Source organism: Gymnoscopelus microlampas (genome assembly GCF_963454915.1).
Source record: "Gymnoscopelus microlampas genome assembly, chromosome: 8".
Lineage (NCBI taxonomy): Eukaryota > Metazoa > Chordata > Actinopteri > Myctophiformes > Myctophidae > Gymnoscopelus > Gymnoscopelus microlampas.
This window is the reverse complement of record NC_139945.1, coordinates 47,298,544-47,315,641: the sequence shown is the minus strand read 5'-3', so window position 1 is coordinate 47,315,641 and position 17,098 is coordinate 47,298,544. Positions and strand designations below refer to the sequence as shown.

The 17,098-nt window shown below is 39.8% G+C and overlaps 2 protein-coding genes across 7 annotated transcripts in view; one reads left to right on the top strand and one right to left on the bottom strand.

Annotated features, from left to right (window-relative positions):
- col4a4 (collagen, type IV, alpha 4) overlaps window positions 1-17,098 on the top strand; it is a 141,020-nt gene that overhangs the window by 111,485 nt on the left and 12,437 nt on the right. The gene's annotated exons all lie outside the window — the stretch shown is intronic.
- Window positions 937-7,077, bottom strand: LOC311051171 (uncharacterized protein). Of its 3 annotated transcripts, XR_014601382.1 has the most exons (7): window positions 6,809-7,077; window positions 4,148-4,277; window positions 3,995-4,006; window positions 3,738-3,878; window positions 3,106-3,254; window positions 2,386-2,814; window positions 937-2,332 (listed from the first exon to the last, which is right to left on the bottom strand). XR_014601382.1 is itself a non-coding variant. In XM_084065592.1 (6 exons), the coding sequence occupies exons 2-6, from the start codon at window positions 4,215-4,217 to the stop codon at window positions 2,584-2,586; spliced, it is 603 nt and encodes a 200-aa protein (XP_083921718.1). In that variant the 5' UTR covers window positions 4,218-4,222; window positions 6,809-7,077; the 3' UTR covers window positions 950-2,583. The 3 variants fall into 3 exon arrangements, 2 of the variants coding, with proteins under 2 accessions (XP_083921718.1, XP_083921717.1); XM_084065592.1 differs by having other exon boundaries at window positions 950-2,814; window positions 4,148-4,222; XM_084065591.1 differs by having other exon boundaries at window positions 951-2,814.

The window sequence follows — 17,098 nt, the reverse complement described above, 5'->3', positions numbered from 1 at the left end:
TCTACCTTTTCTGGCCATCCAAATGTTCTACAATAAATATGTATAGCTGTAATCTGGACAATTTGCTCAATGTCACCATCTCCTGATGGAGAAAGGTAATTTCAACAATGTCTAAATCTTTCTGAAACTACAAACAAGATGGTGTATCACTGTATCAAACCTTAATGTTATTTTAAATACCAGACTCCAAGAACAATTGCTTTCTGAAGGTCTTGGGAGTAGCTGCAGTCCTTGCTTTCTATTTTTGAGTTAGCCACAGATTCTAGGAAGTGTTTTATAACAGCTTTCATATTGGGACCTTATGTTGTACCATGTCCATGACTTGTCATGAAATGTAAGTTCATGTATACGACTAATATAAGCATTATTAAATGCATTTGAAATGCATTTTGGACTGCGAGGTGTAGAGCTACGCACCACATCAGTACAGTACAGTACAGGGTAGCTTAGCATATAAAAACCTTCCTATAGCCATAAAAGAATGACCTACTACTAAAAATAAAATTGCACATACAATAGTTTAAAATATTTTTAACATTTTAGTTGTGCTCTCCTTTATTTAAATGCCAATATATTTTTGTCGTTTTTCAAAACAGTGTTATTTAATTTGGAGTTTTATTTAATACATCGTACTCTTAATGAACCATAGCGTTAGTTCATGCAGGACACGGAAGTCTTGCACGCCTCAGCTATAATCGGTAATTGATGTGAACATCAGCCTAGCCTCCTATTCCCCATTCACAGCTCTAATGGTCATTACATCACACATTCATACTCCAATCAGAGCTCACGCTTTAACAAAGAGGTTCCTTTAAATACAGCTTTGCATTCACTAGGTCTCTGCTTGTCTTGCTGCCTGCTTCACTGCTGCTTAGCTGCCTCCTCCACCCCAGCCTCCACCTTTTAATCAGAGTCTAGCATAGGCTCAAATACTTGTGATATTATATCTGCTAATTCAAACTAACATGTCAATGTACTGCTTATTGTTTGATATTGTATCCCTATGGGGGTTTTGCTTATCATTCCCTGATTTTGATTAGCATGCTGCTTTTCAGGGAATTCAGGGAATATCTAAAGTGGCAATACAGGTTTTCAACCCATGGGTCGGGACCCCAAGTGGGGTCACGGGCAGGTGACAGCACACAAAGATACACCTTCCCATTAAATCTGTACTATTTGGTTTTTAAAAGCATAGCCTGAATGCATTTCTTTGTTTTTATTCAGCTTTTGGCAATATACTGTAGTAGGATGTATACTACTAATCTATGTGTTATTTTAAAATATGCTTTTTTTAAGCTTTAAAATGGCACTATAAATCAAGCATGGGGTCGCCGAGAACTCCCCCTATGAATTGAGGTCCTGATATACAAAAGTTTGAGAACCCGACATAATACAATAGTCTTTCAGGTATTTATTATGAGCTTCTAACCTAGAATGCATAGTGTGCGCTTTGGCAATGCAGAGATATATGCTATATTACTTTATGCCTTACTGTAATACAGTACATGACTATGAATACATGATCGATATAAAATTATACAAAATGTATATAAAATGTATATAAAATGCATATAAAATGTATAAAAGTATTACAAAATCACATTATCACATTCACATTGTCATTTAGCCACTGACGGCCGGTGTGCACCTGTTGCTCTCTTAAGCATCTGAAGCAGAACATTGTCTTAATGATCTTAGATTAGTACTTTCAGGAAAACAGATGGAGTGCTAAGAGTCCACATCAAAACAACACTGAACACATTTTCCCTGTAGACATTATAGTGGATACAATCCTTTTGCACACCTACTACAGGTCACTGGAAAATTAATTCCATGCTAAAAACAAAGGGGAGATAACATTGATTTGATTATGAACAAAATTGTACATGGAAGACCCACTGACTCACCTAATGGATCAGCGAGATCCCATTCTGGCAGCTGTAATCTTTTCCTGAGTGTGCCCCTGCATAAGTCACATTAGTAGAAACCCAAACTACTCTCAAATCCTTAACCTAACATTAACCACCCATGCCTAAACTTAACCGTACAGCACTGTATCCACTACTAAGGTCACTATCGGGTCCAGCTAATTTGTGCATCACCATCAACATTTACAGTAGCCTATGTTATGTTAATTTATGTTGCTAATAATGAAACACATGGAGGGGCAGCGCCACACACAAAGTTTAACATATGTACACATTAGTTATTAGGGTCCAGCAACATAGTCAATTAGTGGCAGTACTTTTGTGGCCTACTGGCAGCGTTCATAAGAAATCTGGTGCTGATCGGTCCAGCATTTGAGAGATTAGCTCCGGACACGAACGCAGTGCTGGAGTTGTTATTCTGGAGCAAATGACTCAGCTGAGACTGTGAACAGTGGACATTTATTTTTTCCTTTTTTTCCCCCCAAAGCATCCTAAAGCATCATGCATGATCATTAATGCCCTCACGCCATTGCCCCCACTGTCCTGCACCTATAGAAATTACTCTACCCCATTCATTCTTCTACCCCCAAGAAAATAGTCTCTGCCCTATCCACACCCATAGAGAAAATGACTCAAATGTCCTATCCACCCTTTATTATTTCCATGTTGTAAATTCCATGTTGCAACGATCATCTACTTCATCAAACTGTTGAGGAAGCGCGGCCAGTTTGAGCAGAGAAGGGTCATTAGCATCAGAATCAAATCCCAGCAGGTGAGATGGACAGAGAGATGGCTCAATCTTGTAGATATTCGGAAATGCAGTGACTCTCCTCAAGAAGAACAAACCCTTGTGTCCAGTATCCTTCAACACGTCTGGAAGACTGTCCTACAGAACCATAGGAAAAAGAGGAAGATAGATGATAAATATGAGGATATAATTTCATGTACCCCATTTCATGTAGGGTAGTACAGATGGGGGGGGGGGGGTGGGGGGGGGACTCCTGGAACCCCCTCAAGGACCCCTGGGGGTCCCCACTTTGAGAACCACTGCTTTATAAATACAAATGTATTCATTATTATTATTATTATTATTATTAATATTATCATTATTAAGTCTTCAAATCATTTGTCATGTTTCAGGGATAGTTTGCTACCATCACTGCCAGTGTTCACTCACCTGGGTGTCCACGTGAACTGTCCCTTGGTTATCGCAGCACACAAGTTTGTATTTGCCATTTTTGAAGGCATACAGTAATACTGCCTTCCCTCTGTCTCCCATTGGGTTACTTGGGTCTCGTCTGCAGGGCTCGATTTTGAATTTGCAGTCTAAATAATAAATGAAAGGGAAATAAAGAATAAACTATTTCTATAACACCATAGATTTGCATCTCAGTGATTTACAGTATTACAAACAAACCATATGAAAATAAATTGGGGTTGAGAGTTGGTTTGTAATCAAGTCATGAAAAGAAAACAACATCAAACTATGAATTAGTGTTATCAAACATATTGATGTCTGACTATGGCTAATGAAGATTTGTGTCCTAGTGCCAAACCATCTCATGAAGCAAACAATATGTATATCCTCTGCATATACTGGACATATCTACACAGCATGTATGTTTGGTCATACTGCTCCAGCTGTGGGTTTTGTGCACCTGCTCAAAACCCACAACTGTGGGAGTGTGTGTTCAGATATACAGATGACACTGACACACAATTTAATCAGTGTGGTCGATATCTGCCCACAGCAGAATGAGTATGAAGTCAAATTATGAATGTAGCACTGTCCGGGAGCTGGAATCTTACCACATGAAGACTGCTCCTGTTTTTGTAGTTCTTTAAAGAGTAACTGATCTTCATGCTGAACAATCAGAAAGTTGTGGTCCTTGTTCTTGATCCATTTTACTAGGGGGTTACGTGACCTTGTAAAATTGTCTTGCTCGATCTCTGAAGATGTAGAAGAGAAATCATACATATACTTCAACGTCACACGGCCGAAAATACTATACCATTATGACTGAGGTAGTGTATCTATAAAAATCACATAATGAAAATGTAATTACCTTTGTCGACCACTTTTCACAGAGGACGATTCAGTGGAGTTGCAAAGCAAATTCATTTCATTAGTTTCTCAGGGAGCATAATTGGGTAAAAAATGGAATGAAGATTCTATCAAAGTGGTAATCAGACAACATTAATCTAAGCCCACGTCTTACCTTGAAAATAGAAAATGTCTCCGTGTGTCTCCTCATATCTCACATCGGTGGCACTGTCACAGCAGGCCATCGTTGCTGCAGGTTTACTTTGCTCTGGCTGAGATGCACCAGATCTCTCGTTACTGTATGTCTTTATATATTAACAGATTTAAAGGACATATTTTACAGAAATGTAGTAGTAGTAGTAGTAGTAGTAGTATAGTAGTATTCATAGTTAAAGATCAACTACTATATTTCACATGCCTGTAGTTTAAGAATTGGGAACAACTGGAAAATGTAATTTCAATTTGTGGAATAATGTATTACTTATTTGTACTTTTACAGCCATATGCAGTAGCATTTTTGTTAGGCTAATTATTGGTGGAATGACCTGGCTTCATGGTATTGGGACAAGTTGTTTGCATAAAAGAAAAGAAAAATGTTAACATGAAAACAATACAGTGAGGTAGGCCCTACACTGCCAGTTCAAGGTTCATCTTTATTGTCAACAATACCAATCACAGGGTAAAAGGCACGTGCAATTCATTGTGCACTAATCTCACACAACTTTGTATTGAAACCTCAATGTGATCAGTGTTAAAAACTGAACTACATGTACATAAAATCAATTAAAATATAACTAATGAAGAACTAATGCATAACAATATCGGTCAGCGTAAAGATAGCAGCATGCACGGCTTCTTGTGTAGCTGTGTTCTAGTGTGCTGCTCCTGTAGTGTCAATTTCTTGTCGAACCAGTTTTGCATACCACAGTGGTGTGTATACGAAGGTATGCCATACATACTGTATAGTGGGCATTGCATATACTCACACTAGTGTGCATAGAAATCAGTTTTTCAATACAGTACTACATATTGATTTGGTAATATCTTAAACTGTTACAATGCCCATTTGCTGCGCTATCAACACCAGCTGCACGTTGTCTCTTCTAATTTCTGAAAACAACCTGCATCTTTCTTGCTCTGCAGTGACACACAGGCCAGGCAGGTAGGTTGGTACTAGGTACAGTAGGTAGGCACGCACACTTTCTCTCTCTCTTACTCTCTCACACACACACACACACACACACACACACACACACACACACACACACACACACACACACACACACACACACACACACACACACACACACACACACACACACACACACACACACACACACACACACACAGCTGCCCAGCCCCAGACTCTCCTCACGTGACTCATTTGTTTCCTCATTTTTACCCACCTAATTCCCTCACTGGCCCCCTGTCTGCTAAAGTGCACAGTTCAGTTAATAAAGTTAATAAACAAGTTTGCCATGTGGTGAGGGGCAGTTTTTATGTGGCTAGGTTTTTATGATAACCACTGTATGTAATTAGTCTATATTATTTCATGTCAGCTCATATACCAAAGATCCACTTTATGTGGCTTTGAGACACACACACACACACACACACACACACACACACACACACACACACACACACACACACACACACACACACACACACACACACACACACACACACACACACACACACACGTGGGGTACGAAAGGGGTAAGAAACATGTAAAGTGGAAAATGTGCGACCATTTCGAAAACAAACAGCAGAGACAAACGAGGAACCTCATCTCTACACTCTACACCATTGGTTCTCAAAGTGGGGTCCGGGGACCCCCAGGGGTACTTGAGGGGGTTCCAGGGGGTCCCCAGCTAAATGATAGATTAGGCACCAAATGGACCCTTATTGGTGTGTAACTCTGAGAGTGTGCAAATGGAACCAAATGGACCCTAACGGGTCCATGTGGTTCCATTTGTACACTCTCAGAGTTAAATTGACATAGATTTTACAATATAAAATGGAGTCCCAGAGGTATAAATGTCATTAAATGGGGGTCCATAGCCTAATGCATGTCAAACTGGGGGTCCTTGACATTAAAATGGTTGAGAATCACTGCTAGAGAGCCGTAAAAACCTTCTCTTATGGGGGCTCCCTGTTTCCAAATGGGGGTCCGCGGGCTAATAAGTGTCAATTTGGGGGTCCTTGGCATGAAAAAGTTTGAGAACCACTGCTCTACACTACACTATACCACTATACTATATATACTGTATATTATCTTAACATTCTTATATTATACCATTATATATTACGTACACATTATTGCTGTACTATATTATACTATCATATATATCTTACACTATTATATGTGCTACTATTGTTACTGTTACTACCTGCACTGTATGTCTTTCTGTCTCTCCTCTGTCTCTGTCTCTGTATCTCTTTCTGTCTCTCCTCTGTCTCTCCTTCTCTCTCTCTCTCTCTCTCTCTCCTCTTTCCCCCGACACGGTCGAGGCAGAAGGCCGCCACCCTAGAACGGGTCTGCCTGACGTTTCTTCCAGTTAAGAGGGAGTTTTTCGTTGCCACTGTCGCAAAAATTGCTTGTTCATGGTGGGATTGTCGGGTCTCTTCTCTACATGTAAAGTGTCTTAAGACAACTTGTTGTGATTTGACACTTTAATAAAATTGAATTGAATTGAAAATCTCGGAGCTATACAGCGGAGGGAGAGGTTCCGTAGGGGCTACAAAGTTCTTTGCCTAAATTGCCTAATTTTAACGTTATATCATACGCATCATGCTATCATAACTAGAGATTAAAAATAAGACGTATTCTTACCTCCGACAGTCACTCTATGGTGTTAAATGATAATGTTCTTTGATGGCTGCTGCCGCTTCACCACAAAGCTTTAGAACTTAAGTAAACTAAACAGATGAGCCAGTCTGAGCCGTATTCTGCATAATAGGTTGTAGATTCCACTCCAGTCCGAAAAATACGCCCAGTCGTACCATAGAGTTATAATATATCAGGGCTTGAATCGCCCACGGGCGGAAATAACACTAATTACCATGTAACCACTTTAACTCTATGTGTAACCACGGTGACGATTCCACCGATTCCACCGCGGAGGAAATCAATACCAGTAGAGGAGCGTCATGCAGGTTGCCAGGTTTTCGAGAGAAACAAGCAACCACGTCAATGAAAACAAGCCCAAAAGAAGCGACTAGCCTACATGAGCCCTTTTAAACCCAAATACATCACCTATTTGAAAGCTCACAACAAGCTTGAAGAACTACTATTTTCAAAAAGTCTTGAAATGAAATGTGGAATATTTGGAATGTTTTTTTGCAACATTCTAACAACACAAATCTGGAACTGGGGCTCCCTGGGACAAAACATTTTCAGATCGGGTTAGGGACATTGCATTACATTACAGTCATTTTCAGACGCTTTTATCCAAAGCGACTTACAATAAGTGCATTCAACATAGGTAGGAAACGAAAACTACTAATCACCAGAAGTCTTAAGTGCATTTTCTGCAAAAACAAGCAACCAAGAGTATACCTAGCGCTAAGGTAAAAGTGCAATATATCAGCTATCTATTTCCTTAAACAGATGAGACAAAATAGCTAAATCAAATGAGCAGGAGCTAAAACAAATAATTGTAACGACTAAACAAGATCCAATAAAACAATACAACAATAAAACAAGCATTCGTACAACTAGTTAACAACAAGTAGGCCAGGCAAAGAGGAAGGGTAGGGTTCCTGAAGAGGTGGGTCAGCCTGCGGCGAAAGATGGGCAGTGACTCTGCTGTCCTGACATCAGTGGGAAGTTCATTCCACCACTGTGGGGTCAGAACAGAAAAAAGTTGTGACCGTGTGGATCGGCCAGAAGGACCCTTGAGTGACGAGGCAATCAGTCGCCCCGAGGTGGCAGACCGAAGTGGTCGGGCAGGGGTGTAGGCATCGACCATAGCCCGGAGGTAAGAAGGAGCTGTTCCTTTCACTGCACTAATAGGCTAGCACCAGGGTTTTAAACTGGATGCAAGCCGCTACGGGGAGCCAGTGTAGAGAACGGAGAAGGATAGTTGTGTGGGAGAACTTGGGGCGGTTGAACACCAGACGAGCCGCAGCTTTCTGAACAAACTCCAGAGGTCTGATGGCAGATGCCGGAGCACCAGCAAGGAGGGAGTTGCAGTAGTCCAGGCGGGAGATGACAAGAGCCTGGATGAGCACCTGGGCTGCCTTCTCCGTGAGGAAGGGGCGAATCCTCCTGATGTTGTAGGGACAAATGCATATTAATAATATCAGAGGTCATCAACATGTCCGTACAAGGACAAACGTGTCCGTAGCAAGACATGTCCGTGGCAAAAAATAAAATGTTGATTTATTTTCTAAATATAGCCTATATATTTTCCTCATAATGTAAAAACATATTGAAAATGTGTCTGATTAACTTTGGTGACTCGTAAAGTAACATTCTCATCAATATGTGCAGGAGATTTGTAGTATTGCACATGGTACCTGTATACAATTGTATCAGGTGAAGACAACAAGACTAGATGAAATGATTGCTAATAGCTGCCTCAATTCTGTGAAAATAGCAAAATGTGCTTTCAAAGTTAGGCTGCCTTCGCAATCAACTATTGTGACACTGCATTCAAATAAAATCCTGGCATTCCCTTCATTAATCACTCACCATGTAGTAGGCCTACATATCTATTTTGTCTCTCAAGTTCCAACTTCCAGCTTGTTCCAGTGTTCCATTGACATTTTATTTATTGGCGTTTCCGTGAGAATCATTTAACATTCTTTCTCATCAACAGCAGAATAGGCTGATCATCACAAACCACAACTAGTAACGTTACCGTACCTTGCCAAACCAAACCAATAGTTTGGCTGGTATAACTTGATTTGATCTCCTTCTGTCCTCAAGTAGGCTAATATCCTTTGAAAAGCCAGCAATGAGCTAATATGCACCCACTCACCTTTGCAGCTAAGTGGCCCTTTTGAGATGGAAGCACTGTCTGTACTGATTAAACTCAATTAATATTATCCAAAATAATTAGTTGTTTTTTTGGGTGGTTAAGTGGCTCAGTAGTTAGTTAATGCAGACATACTATTGTTTTTAAATGTACATCACATTGGAATAGACCCTATGACACATTAAGAGTCCATTTAGTATACATTTATGGGCTAGGCCAATGTGTTTTTGATAAAATGATTATTTTGTATGTCCATGGCAAAAATTAGATATGAATGAAAATGTCCATCACGAGCTGCCATGGTGATGACCCCTGTAGGTTGTCCATGACATGAAAACATTTGACAACCACTGGTTTAAATAATAAAGTAAAACAAAATCAGAAGCAAGTCCAAATAAGCAAGTAGGCTACACTTACTTTGGAAACAAGCTAAAAAAACACAACCCGCTACTACCAATATTTACAAAGTAAACAACTTTACAGAAGAACAAGCCCAAAGTTGCTTATAAAAGGGGGACTTGGCAACACTCAAACAGCCAGAGATTTGGGGCGGAACTCCTTTATCACACCCTACAACATCATTTCCCTTTTTTTACAGTGGTGGAAAGTACTTTATTTACTTAAGTACAATTTTGATGTGCTTTTACTTTACTGGAGTTTTCCCAATTTGTTATACTTATAATTTACTCCATACATCTCAGATTCAAATATTGTACTTTTACTCCGCTATTAGAAAACTTTTAGTTGCTAGTTACTTTGTAGATTTGGATTATTATTACAAAACACGCATTAACCACTTTGCCCTATTTAAACTTTGGCTATTTGAAAAGATTTTTTTATACATTTGAAAACGTGTGAAAGGGGCATTCTGCATAATGGGTACTTTTACTTTTGGTAGCCTACTTTAAGTATGATGCCAATAGCTGTTGTACTTTTACTCAAGTCGATTTTGTATTCCGGACTTCTACTTGTAACAGACTATTTCTACATTGCAGTACCAATATTGATACTCTTACTTAAGTAAAACATGTGAGTATTTTTTCCACCACTGCCTTTGGAAAGGAAATAAGAAAATATCGGAAGAAAACCGGCAGTAAAAATAGCAGCTAAATTACACTAAAACATAGACCTTTGTTACCCTATTCTATATGTACTGAGCAGGTGAGACATCATTGGCATCATTGATCCTGAACCTACCGAAGGGGAAAGCAGACTGCAGTGTTACACAATCCACTGCAAAACAACAGTGTGATCGACAGTCCCAATGTTGCAGCTCTGTTCATTTGCTTGATTTTGTTTTCAATTAACGGTCCTTTTTGATTCTGTGCTGAGGAGTTTTCAGCAATGTAGTGAAGTTTTAACAGCTAATCTAGATGTCTAATCTGCTGTTGCAGATGTAGCAGGATGGGCGTTGGTTTCCACTCTACCCACGGCCTATCCTCCGCCCACTCATCAGTGGGCTGATTGGCAACAGTATTAAATCAACGCACCTCCAAACACAGCTAGCTGTCTCCACCTGGTCGCACTATTTATGCCAGGCTGGCCTGTTGGGCTCGCCTGTGTGTCATCGCACCATAGCGCAGGTATGTCTCTCCATCTTGCTGTTTATGCACTACTGTCTTATGCTGCCTAGAGCATGGTCTTGAACTTGACCATGACCGTCTCCTCTGTAGCCCCGGTGTGTCTACCCCTCATGTTGGCGTTCTGCGCCGAGTGTGCGTGTTGCTTCACGCTGCACAACGGGTACGTTGGTTGGTGGTCCTCCCTCTCCGCAGTATAACAAGTTAATTTTATGTCAGGCAGACACTATAATAATCATGGCCTTTATTATTATTAGTTATTTCTACCGGTGTCCGCCGCTGCAAGCGGGCCATCGTGGCTTCCGCCTTTGCTGCATAGCTGTACGTTGCTGTCTGTCTCTCTGCTCCTGTCTTAGTGAACATTAGTATTATAAATTGGTAGAATGACACGGCCGTTTATCGTTTCAGGCACCGTGATACCTGCTGCTGCTTTGCGGGGTTTGAATTCCCCACGCATTAAGAACCCTTTCACACTGACGCTCCACTCTGAGGTTCCCCTCCAGCTGAGCTTTATGCCCTTATATGGGTCAACGTACTGTTTCCGGACGCATTGGTCCACACTATCAGGCTCACAGCCAGCCTCCTTGTTTATTTTGTTTATTTAGTTTTAATGCTTATTTTGTTTTTGTGTTATTAGATTGTTGCTTATTTTAGTGTTTATTTCGTTTGGTTTAGTGATACTATAGGCCTACAGACGGCATTCTATTATAATAGATAACATATTTAACTTTTATTGGTTCGACACTGCCTAAAACCTTTCTCTCTGTCTTGCAGGCCTGTGGCTGGGGACCCTCTTGGTGTGAGGGAGCAGGTGACGGCTGCCCAGTTGGGTTGTGGTAATCCCCCCCCCCCCCCCCCCCCTTTGCTGTGCTTTGGTGTGATTATCATTCTAGTTCTGTTTTGTTGTGCCATATTGGGGTGCCCCTCCTCTGGGTCAGCTGGCCTGATCATCCTCCCCCTTAACCCCCAGCACTGGCCCTATAGGCAAATAGGTTTTATGATTAAGTGCATCATCATATTGTTTTAGCTAATGAATGCCATGTTCTTTTATTATTGATGTTATAAATTAATACAATAAAGCTTTTTGTACTTAAACACTGTTTCTGCCTTTAAATTAATTGTACAAACAAACTTGTGTGAGGAGTAATATATGTTCAGGCGGTTGGTTTATATTATACATATTTCCTGGTTTATATTATACCTATTTCCTGGGGTGCAACTCCCCAGGTGGTGTAGTTGGCTATATAGATATATTAATTCATACCGCCCTGCTACACAGAGACCATGTTGCATTGTCTTGTATGATGTCACACAAATGTCCATTTCTGTTGTTGCAGTCGCTTAGTTGTTTAGTTACAAAAAAAAATGTTCTTATTTTTTTCAAACATTTTCAAAAAGTAGTGCAAGTAGCAGTTTTGATGCGTTGTGAGCTTGTAGATCAGCCATTTCCTCTATTCATGTTTTTATAAAGTTATTACATTTGTCAGTAATTTCTTTGAATAATTAGGTTATTTGTCATATCTGCAATATCATGTGCAACTTCAAAGCCTAAAAGCTATACAGATATAAAAAAAAATATTCATTTGTTCCAGTGTTCAACGTGAAAAACGCAATTAAATCGCAATTATTTGTGTGACAATTAATCGTCACTTGAAATTTCATAATCGTGACAGCCCTAGGCACTACAAAAGCAGGGGAAAGGCCAAGGTGTAGTCAATGGGATTAGCCCTTTGTCTCTTGCAGCTGGTTGCTGATCGAGGCAACTTGCTTTCCCTCAGGCGAAATGGTGACTCATAAGTGCTCATAAATCCGACAGCCGACTACGTGGCTTCCGTGTGTGGTTAGGGTTAGGGATAGGGTTAGTAATGTCGGAACAATGACATGTCATGTAACCAGGGGAAAGTGACTATTCTTGGAAAGCAGATATCTAACAGGGCTGAAAAGAGGAAGTGGGAACCCACTAGTGAGATGTTTTAAACTTCCATTGTTGCCGCAATGAAATTCATAACTTGTCTGCTTCATATACTTGATAATAGGCTCTATTCACAGTAGCCATATTATGAAGACAATCACAGGTGTTACCAATGATAGTAATGAAGGCTCTGTTCCATTTAGTCTAGCACAGTGGTTTCCACGACCCCCATAACTCTGAGAGTGTACACATGGACCCTTACGGGTCCATTTGGTTCCATTTGTACACTCTCAGAGTTACACACCTGTAAGGGGTCATTTGGAAGCCCATGAGGGTCGCTGGACCCCAACTGTAGACCCACTGGTGTAGCAGAGTGTTTCCAGTGAGCCAACATGCACAATATCAGCACCCTGACTCTGTTTGACCAGAATGGAACATAGCCTTCATTAGTATCATTGGTAACACCTGTGAATGTCTTCATAATATGGCTGCTGTGAATAGAGCCTATTTAGTACTCTGTAATGCTTTCATAGATATTATACCTCCTCTGTCTGTCTGTGCGTGTGTGTGTGTGTGTCACCCTTGCACCAAGATTTTTTTGTCTACCTAGAAAGTCATGTGATGGTTTACGGCGGATTCTAAGCCATCCAGTTCAGCACCTCTTAAACCTTCGTTTGGTTGGATTATTTCTCCTTTAGCCTTGGTAGTTGGAACCCATGCGTTGTTTTTTTGGGGTATCTCACCTTTTGTTCATAGCACTGTAGCTTACTGCACCAAAACATCAAATTTGCCCAGGTTATTTTTTCTCATTCTCCAACTTGTTCATGTACGTTTTGTTTCCTTCACTTGCACCCACAATGTCGATTGTCCTGTAGCCTGTCAGCATTCCCACAATCTGGGAACCCATCGCCAAATGAAAAGGAAAAACAGCGCCCTCTGCTGTTTTTTTTATCTCACTTGGCTCTGGGAGGAAGTCGACGTAGCATATCCAAGGACCAAAATATATTGTGTATGTATTTTTCTATAGTTGAAACATACATTTGTTGAAATGGCAGTAATATCAGAACCGATCACTTGAAAAGATACTAAACTTTGGTTATTGGGGTCCAGTTAAGAAAGATGGCAAGATATAGACAACCAGCAGCACCTGGGTTGAGCACCACTGGGCTGGAACAATGTTGAGAATGGATGTTGCCTGACCTGATCATCTCTTTTGGCTACATCTGCAGACAAAGTAAGAACAGTCATCTACTTCCTCTTTCTGTGGACGCACAACCAGTTTGTTGTCAGCCGATCCTTGCAAGTGGGAGATGGCTCAATCTTGTAGGTGTGCTTGATTGCAGTGATGCTCTTCAGTAAAACTTTTTGGTCCCCAGTGTTCCCAATGCTGTCTGGAAGACTGTCCTAGAAAATCATTGGAAAGGGATGAAGATAGAAGAAGTTTTATGTAAATGTGTTTTGATAAGTGCTTCAAATAGTTTATTGTTGGTGTTACTATTAGCATTATTATTATGTCTGGTTGAAGCATTTTTCATGTTTCAGGGACAGTTTTCTACGATGAGTAAAGCACATTGAATTGCATTGTTGATGAAATGTGCTTGCTATACAGATAAAATTAATTAATTAATTAAAGTTAAGGTTAAGATTAGGGTTAGCCTTTACAGCAACTTATATTGTTGAGCAGTAATGACATCTGCTGTGTTCATTGTATCAATGCAGTAGTTTGAGCTACTGGTCTGTATTTGCACTGTTCTATTACTACTTTGCTACTATAATATCACTACTGTTAATTTTATTATCATAATTTGACATAACAAAAATACATATGTTACAGAGCATAAACTTTAACACATACATATTCCTTGAAAATGTCAAGTATAATACAATAAATTAAAAAGGATAACCATTGTGGTTTTTGATGGGTCTCATTTTGTACCATTTTCTGATGGATCTAAAGTGTGCCATTTACCATTTGTATGTGTTAATATGGTTAAAAGTGTCTGTGCTTCTCAGGCGGCCTGCGACATTGTTTTGGTCTGATGGGCTCCTTCTGGTATGTCAACAATATTAGATAGCAGGTTAACCTCGTTGCCACACAGATTTTTTGTTATAAACATTGTGCATAAATGACACCACAACCTTGGTTGCCCGGGAAACAAAGCCAGTTTACTGGAAACGTCAGCCACAGCTGACGGCTGATGTGATGACGAAAGGCGTAACCCCCCGTTGTGTATACAGTATAAAACTACTCTGTATCTCTATTTTTACGTCAGAAGAATATATCTGGAACCATGCTTTTCTGACGCTTGTAAGATCTCTTCTCTGGAATAAACCCAAATACTATTATAATAAGAAGTTTCCACCGTTTATTGATGTAATTCACATCTGACCGAAATAAGATGGTATTAACTAAATCAAAAAATAAAGCTAACAGTCTTCTTTCCAGCAAGACAAATATAGCCAAACAAATAACCGAAGACTAAGGCACGCTGTACCGTCAAAAAAGCCACGCTAAAACAATGTAGGCTACCTTAAACAATATCCTTCAATATAAAATGACACAGCAAAATAAAATAAAAATATATATATAAAATAAAATAAAGAAATAAATATGTCCCTATAATTTATATAGGCCACCTCACCAGGCATACCGCACATCCAACAACTTTAGTTAGCTGCCACTCCCATATTAGCGTGTGACCACCTCATTGGCCCACCCTGTGTCCTCCTACAAAAATACTGTGCATACATGCTAAACGCTTGCACGCACGCACGCACGCACACACACAATAACTCTCTCTCATTCTGGTCAAATAACCAGTATGCCTGTTCAACCCCATGACAGGGCAGAATTTATCTCAGCTGGAAGTCTATTCCACTCTACCACTGCAGTGTGGTATTTTTTGCCCAGGACATGTCTTAAATGTACATGCCACAATGTATCTTGCTCTAACTCTAATCACATGCCCATCAGCCCATGTGAGTCCCTAACCAACTAAAAATACAGACCCATTATTCACCAACTGAAAATAATTATCAAAATACCATGCCCCCTACTTTGCAATATCTTACAGTAGCTGTGTAAGATACAACCACTTTAACCACAGCATGCCTATATTGGTAGGAACATTCACCAAAATAGGAGATCTACAAGCTTACAAGCTTGAGAGACATGCATGAACGTCTTGCTTGGCCAAGTGTCAAAGAAAGACTTTCTGCTATAGTTTATTTATTACCCAGATTATTTTTTTTAAATAATAATACAACTTGCTGCTCAGATATTCACATATTCCACTCGTGGGGCGAGTGATGGACAGATAACTTTACCTCTACCAAAGTCCAATTCCATGAAGAGAGCTGCATTTTACAGGTCAATTGTACTTTGGAATAATCTTCCAAGTGAGATTCATAACACCAGAGGAAAGGCCTGTTTTAAAAGGAAACTTCGACTTCATATACTGTGCACTCAAAACACAGGTCAAATCAGCCTTCATGATTTGGGAGGTTAAACAATTACCTCATGAATAGAATTAATGCAATATCACATTAGTTGTTCTTGTTCCTGATCCATTTACCATTTTCTCAATCCCTGGAGATGTGAAAGAAAACATCACATACTGTAGGCTACTGCAACTTCACACAGCCATAAATAGTCTGCTGTGTATAGCTATGACTGAGGTAGTGTATATATACACAAGTAAATTAAACAATGAAAATGTTGACCTTCATCTTTGACTATTGTCTTTTCTAATTGCCTTAATTGGTTGTTAGTGCAATTCCAACTGGCATGGTCAGTAGTGTTTGGTTTATTTAGTAACCTCTAATTCAGCCATTTGGTTATTTTAGGGTCCACGACCAGCCGGCCCCGTTTCACGAAACCTAGATACTGTAGCAGATTAACCCAGGATTTATCAGCTATCCTGGATGAATTTATCTTTAGCCATGAATTTGTTTAATAAAAGCTGAGTTATCTCGCCAGATTAATTTAGCCAGTTATCCTGGATATGTTTATCCATGACTTGGTTTCATGAAAGCAAGCAGGTTCTGAGCTTGTAGAGTGGCTATTTTTGGATAAGGTTCCCCCAGAATAAGTTTGCAGGGGTTCAAATGGTTAAGGAGAATCAAATACTTCCCGCTTATGTTAATATTTTTTTGTAAAATTAATACTTTACTAAATTACTGTTACTGATTGTTACATTACATTACATATTATGCTTACAGTGACCATGAAGAATTCTGTTACATTAATTATATTTATTTATATGACGATTTCATTATTGGCAAATTAAAAACTACAGGTACTTCTAACACTGTTTCATGGCAGAGAATGCTTACTTGCTGAGACAGAGTATGAGTATTGACTTTAGAGTTTTGAATTATTTTCCTCCTTTGACTCCTAATTTTAGTCGCTCACTATGCCAATTTCTGAATTCCACACACATTCCTGTGTAGTCTTGTACCTGCAAACATTTACTGGCTCACCTTCCAGTAGTGTGTATGCCTAGTATCAGTATTTCTTTCTGGCATGCTCCAGGGCTCTTGAATCATTCAGGAACCCATCCCCTGATTGTGCTTTTCTTTGCTAGAGTTAATGTATCCTCATGTGAAACATTTCGGACAACCAGAATGGCTCTTTGCATGCTCTGTTA

Coding starts and splice junctions, on each gene's coding strand:
- LOC311051171 (XM_084065592.1), bottom strand. CDS start 4,217: ATGGCCTGCTGTGACAGTGCCACCGATGTGAGATATGAGGAGACACAC. Junction 3,255..3,737: donor ACAGGAGCAGTCTTCATGTG/GTAAGATTCCAG, acceptor TTTATTATTTAG/ACTGCAAATTCAAAATCGAG. Junction 2,815..3,105: donor CAGTTCACGTGGACACCCAG/GTGAGTGAACAC, acceptor ATGGTTCTGTAG/GACAGTCTTCCAGACGTGTT.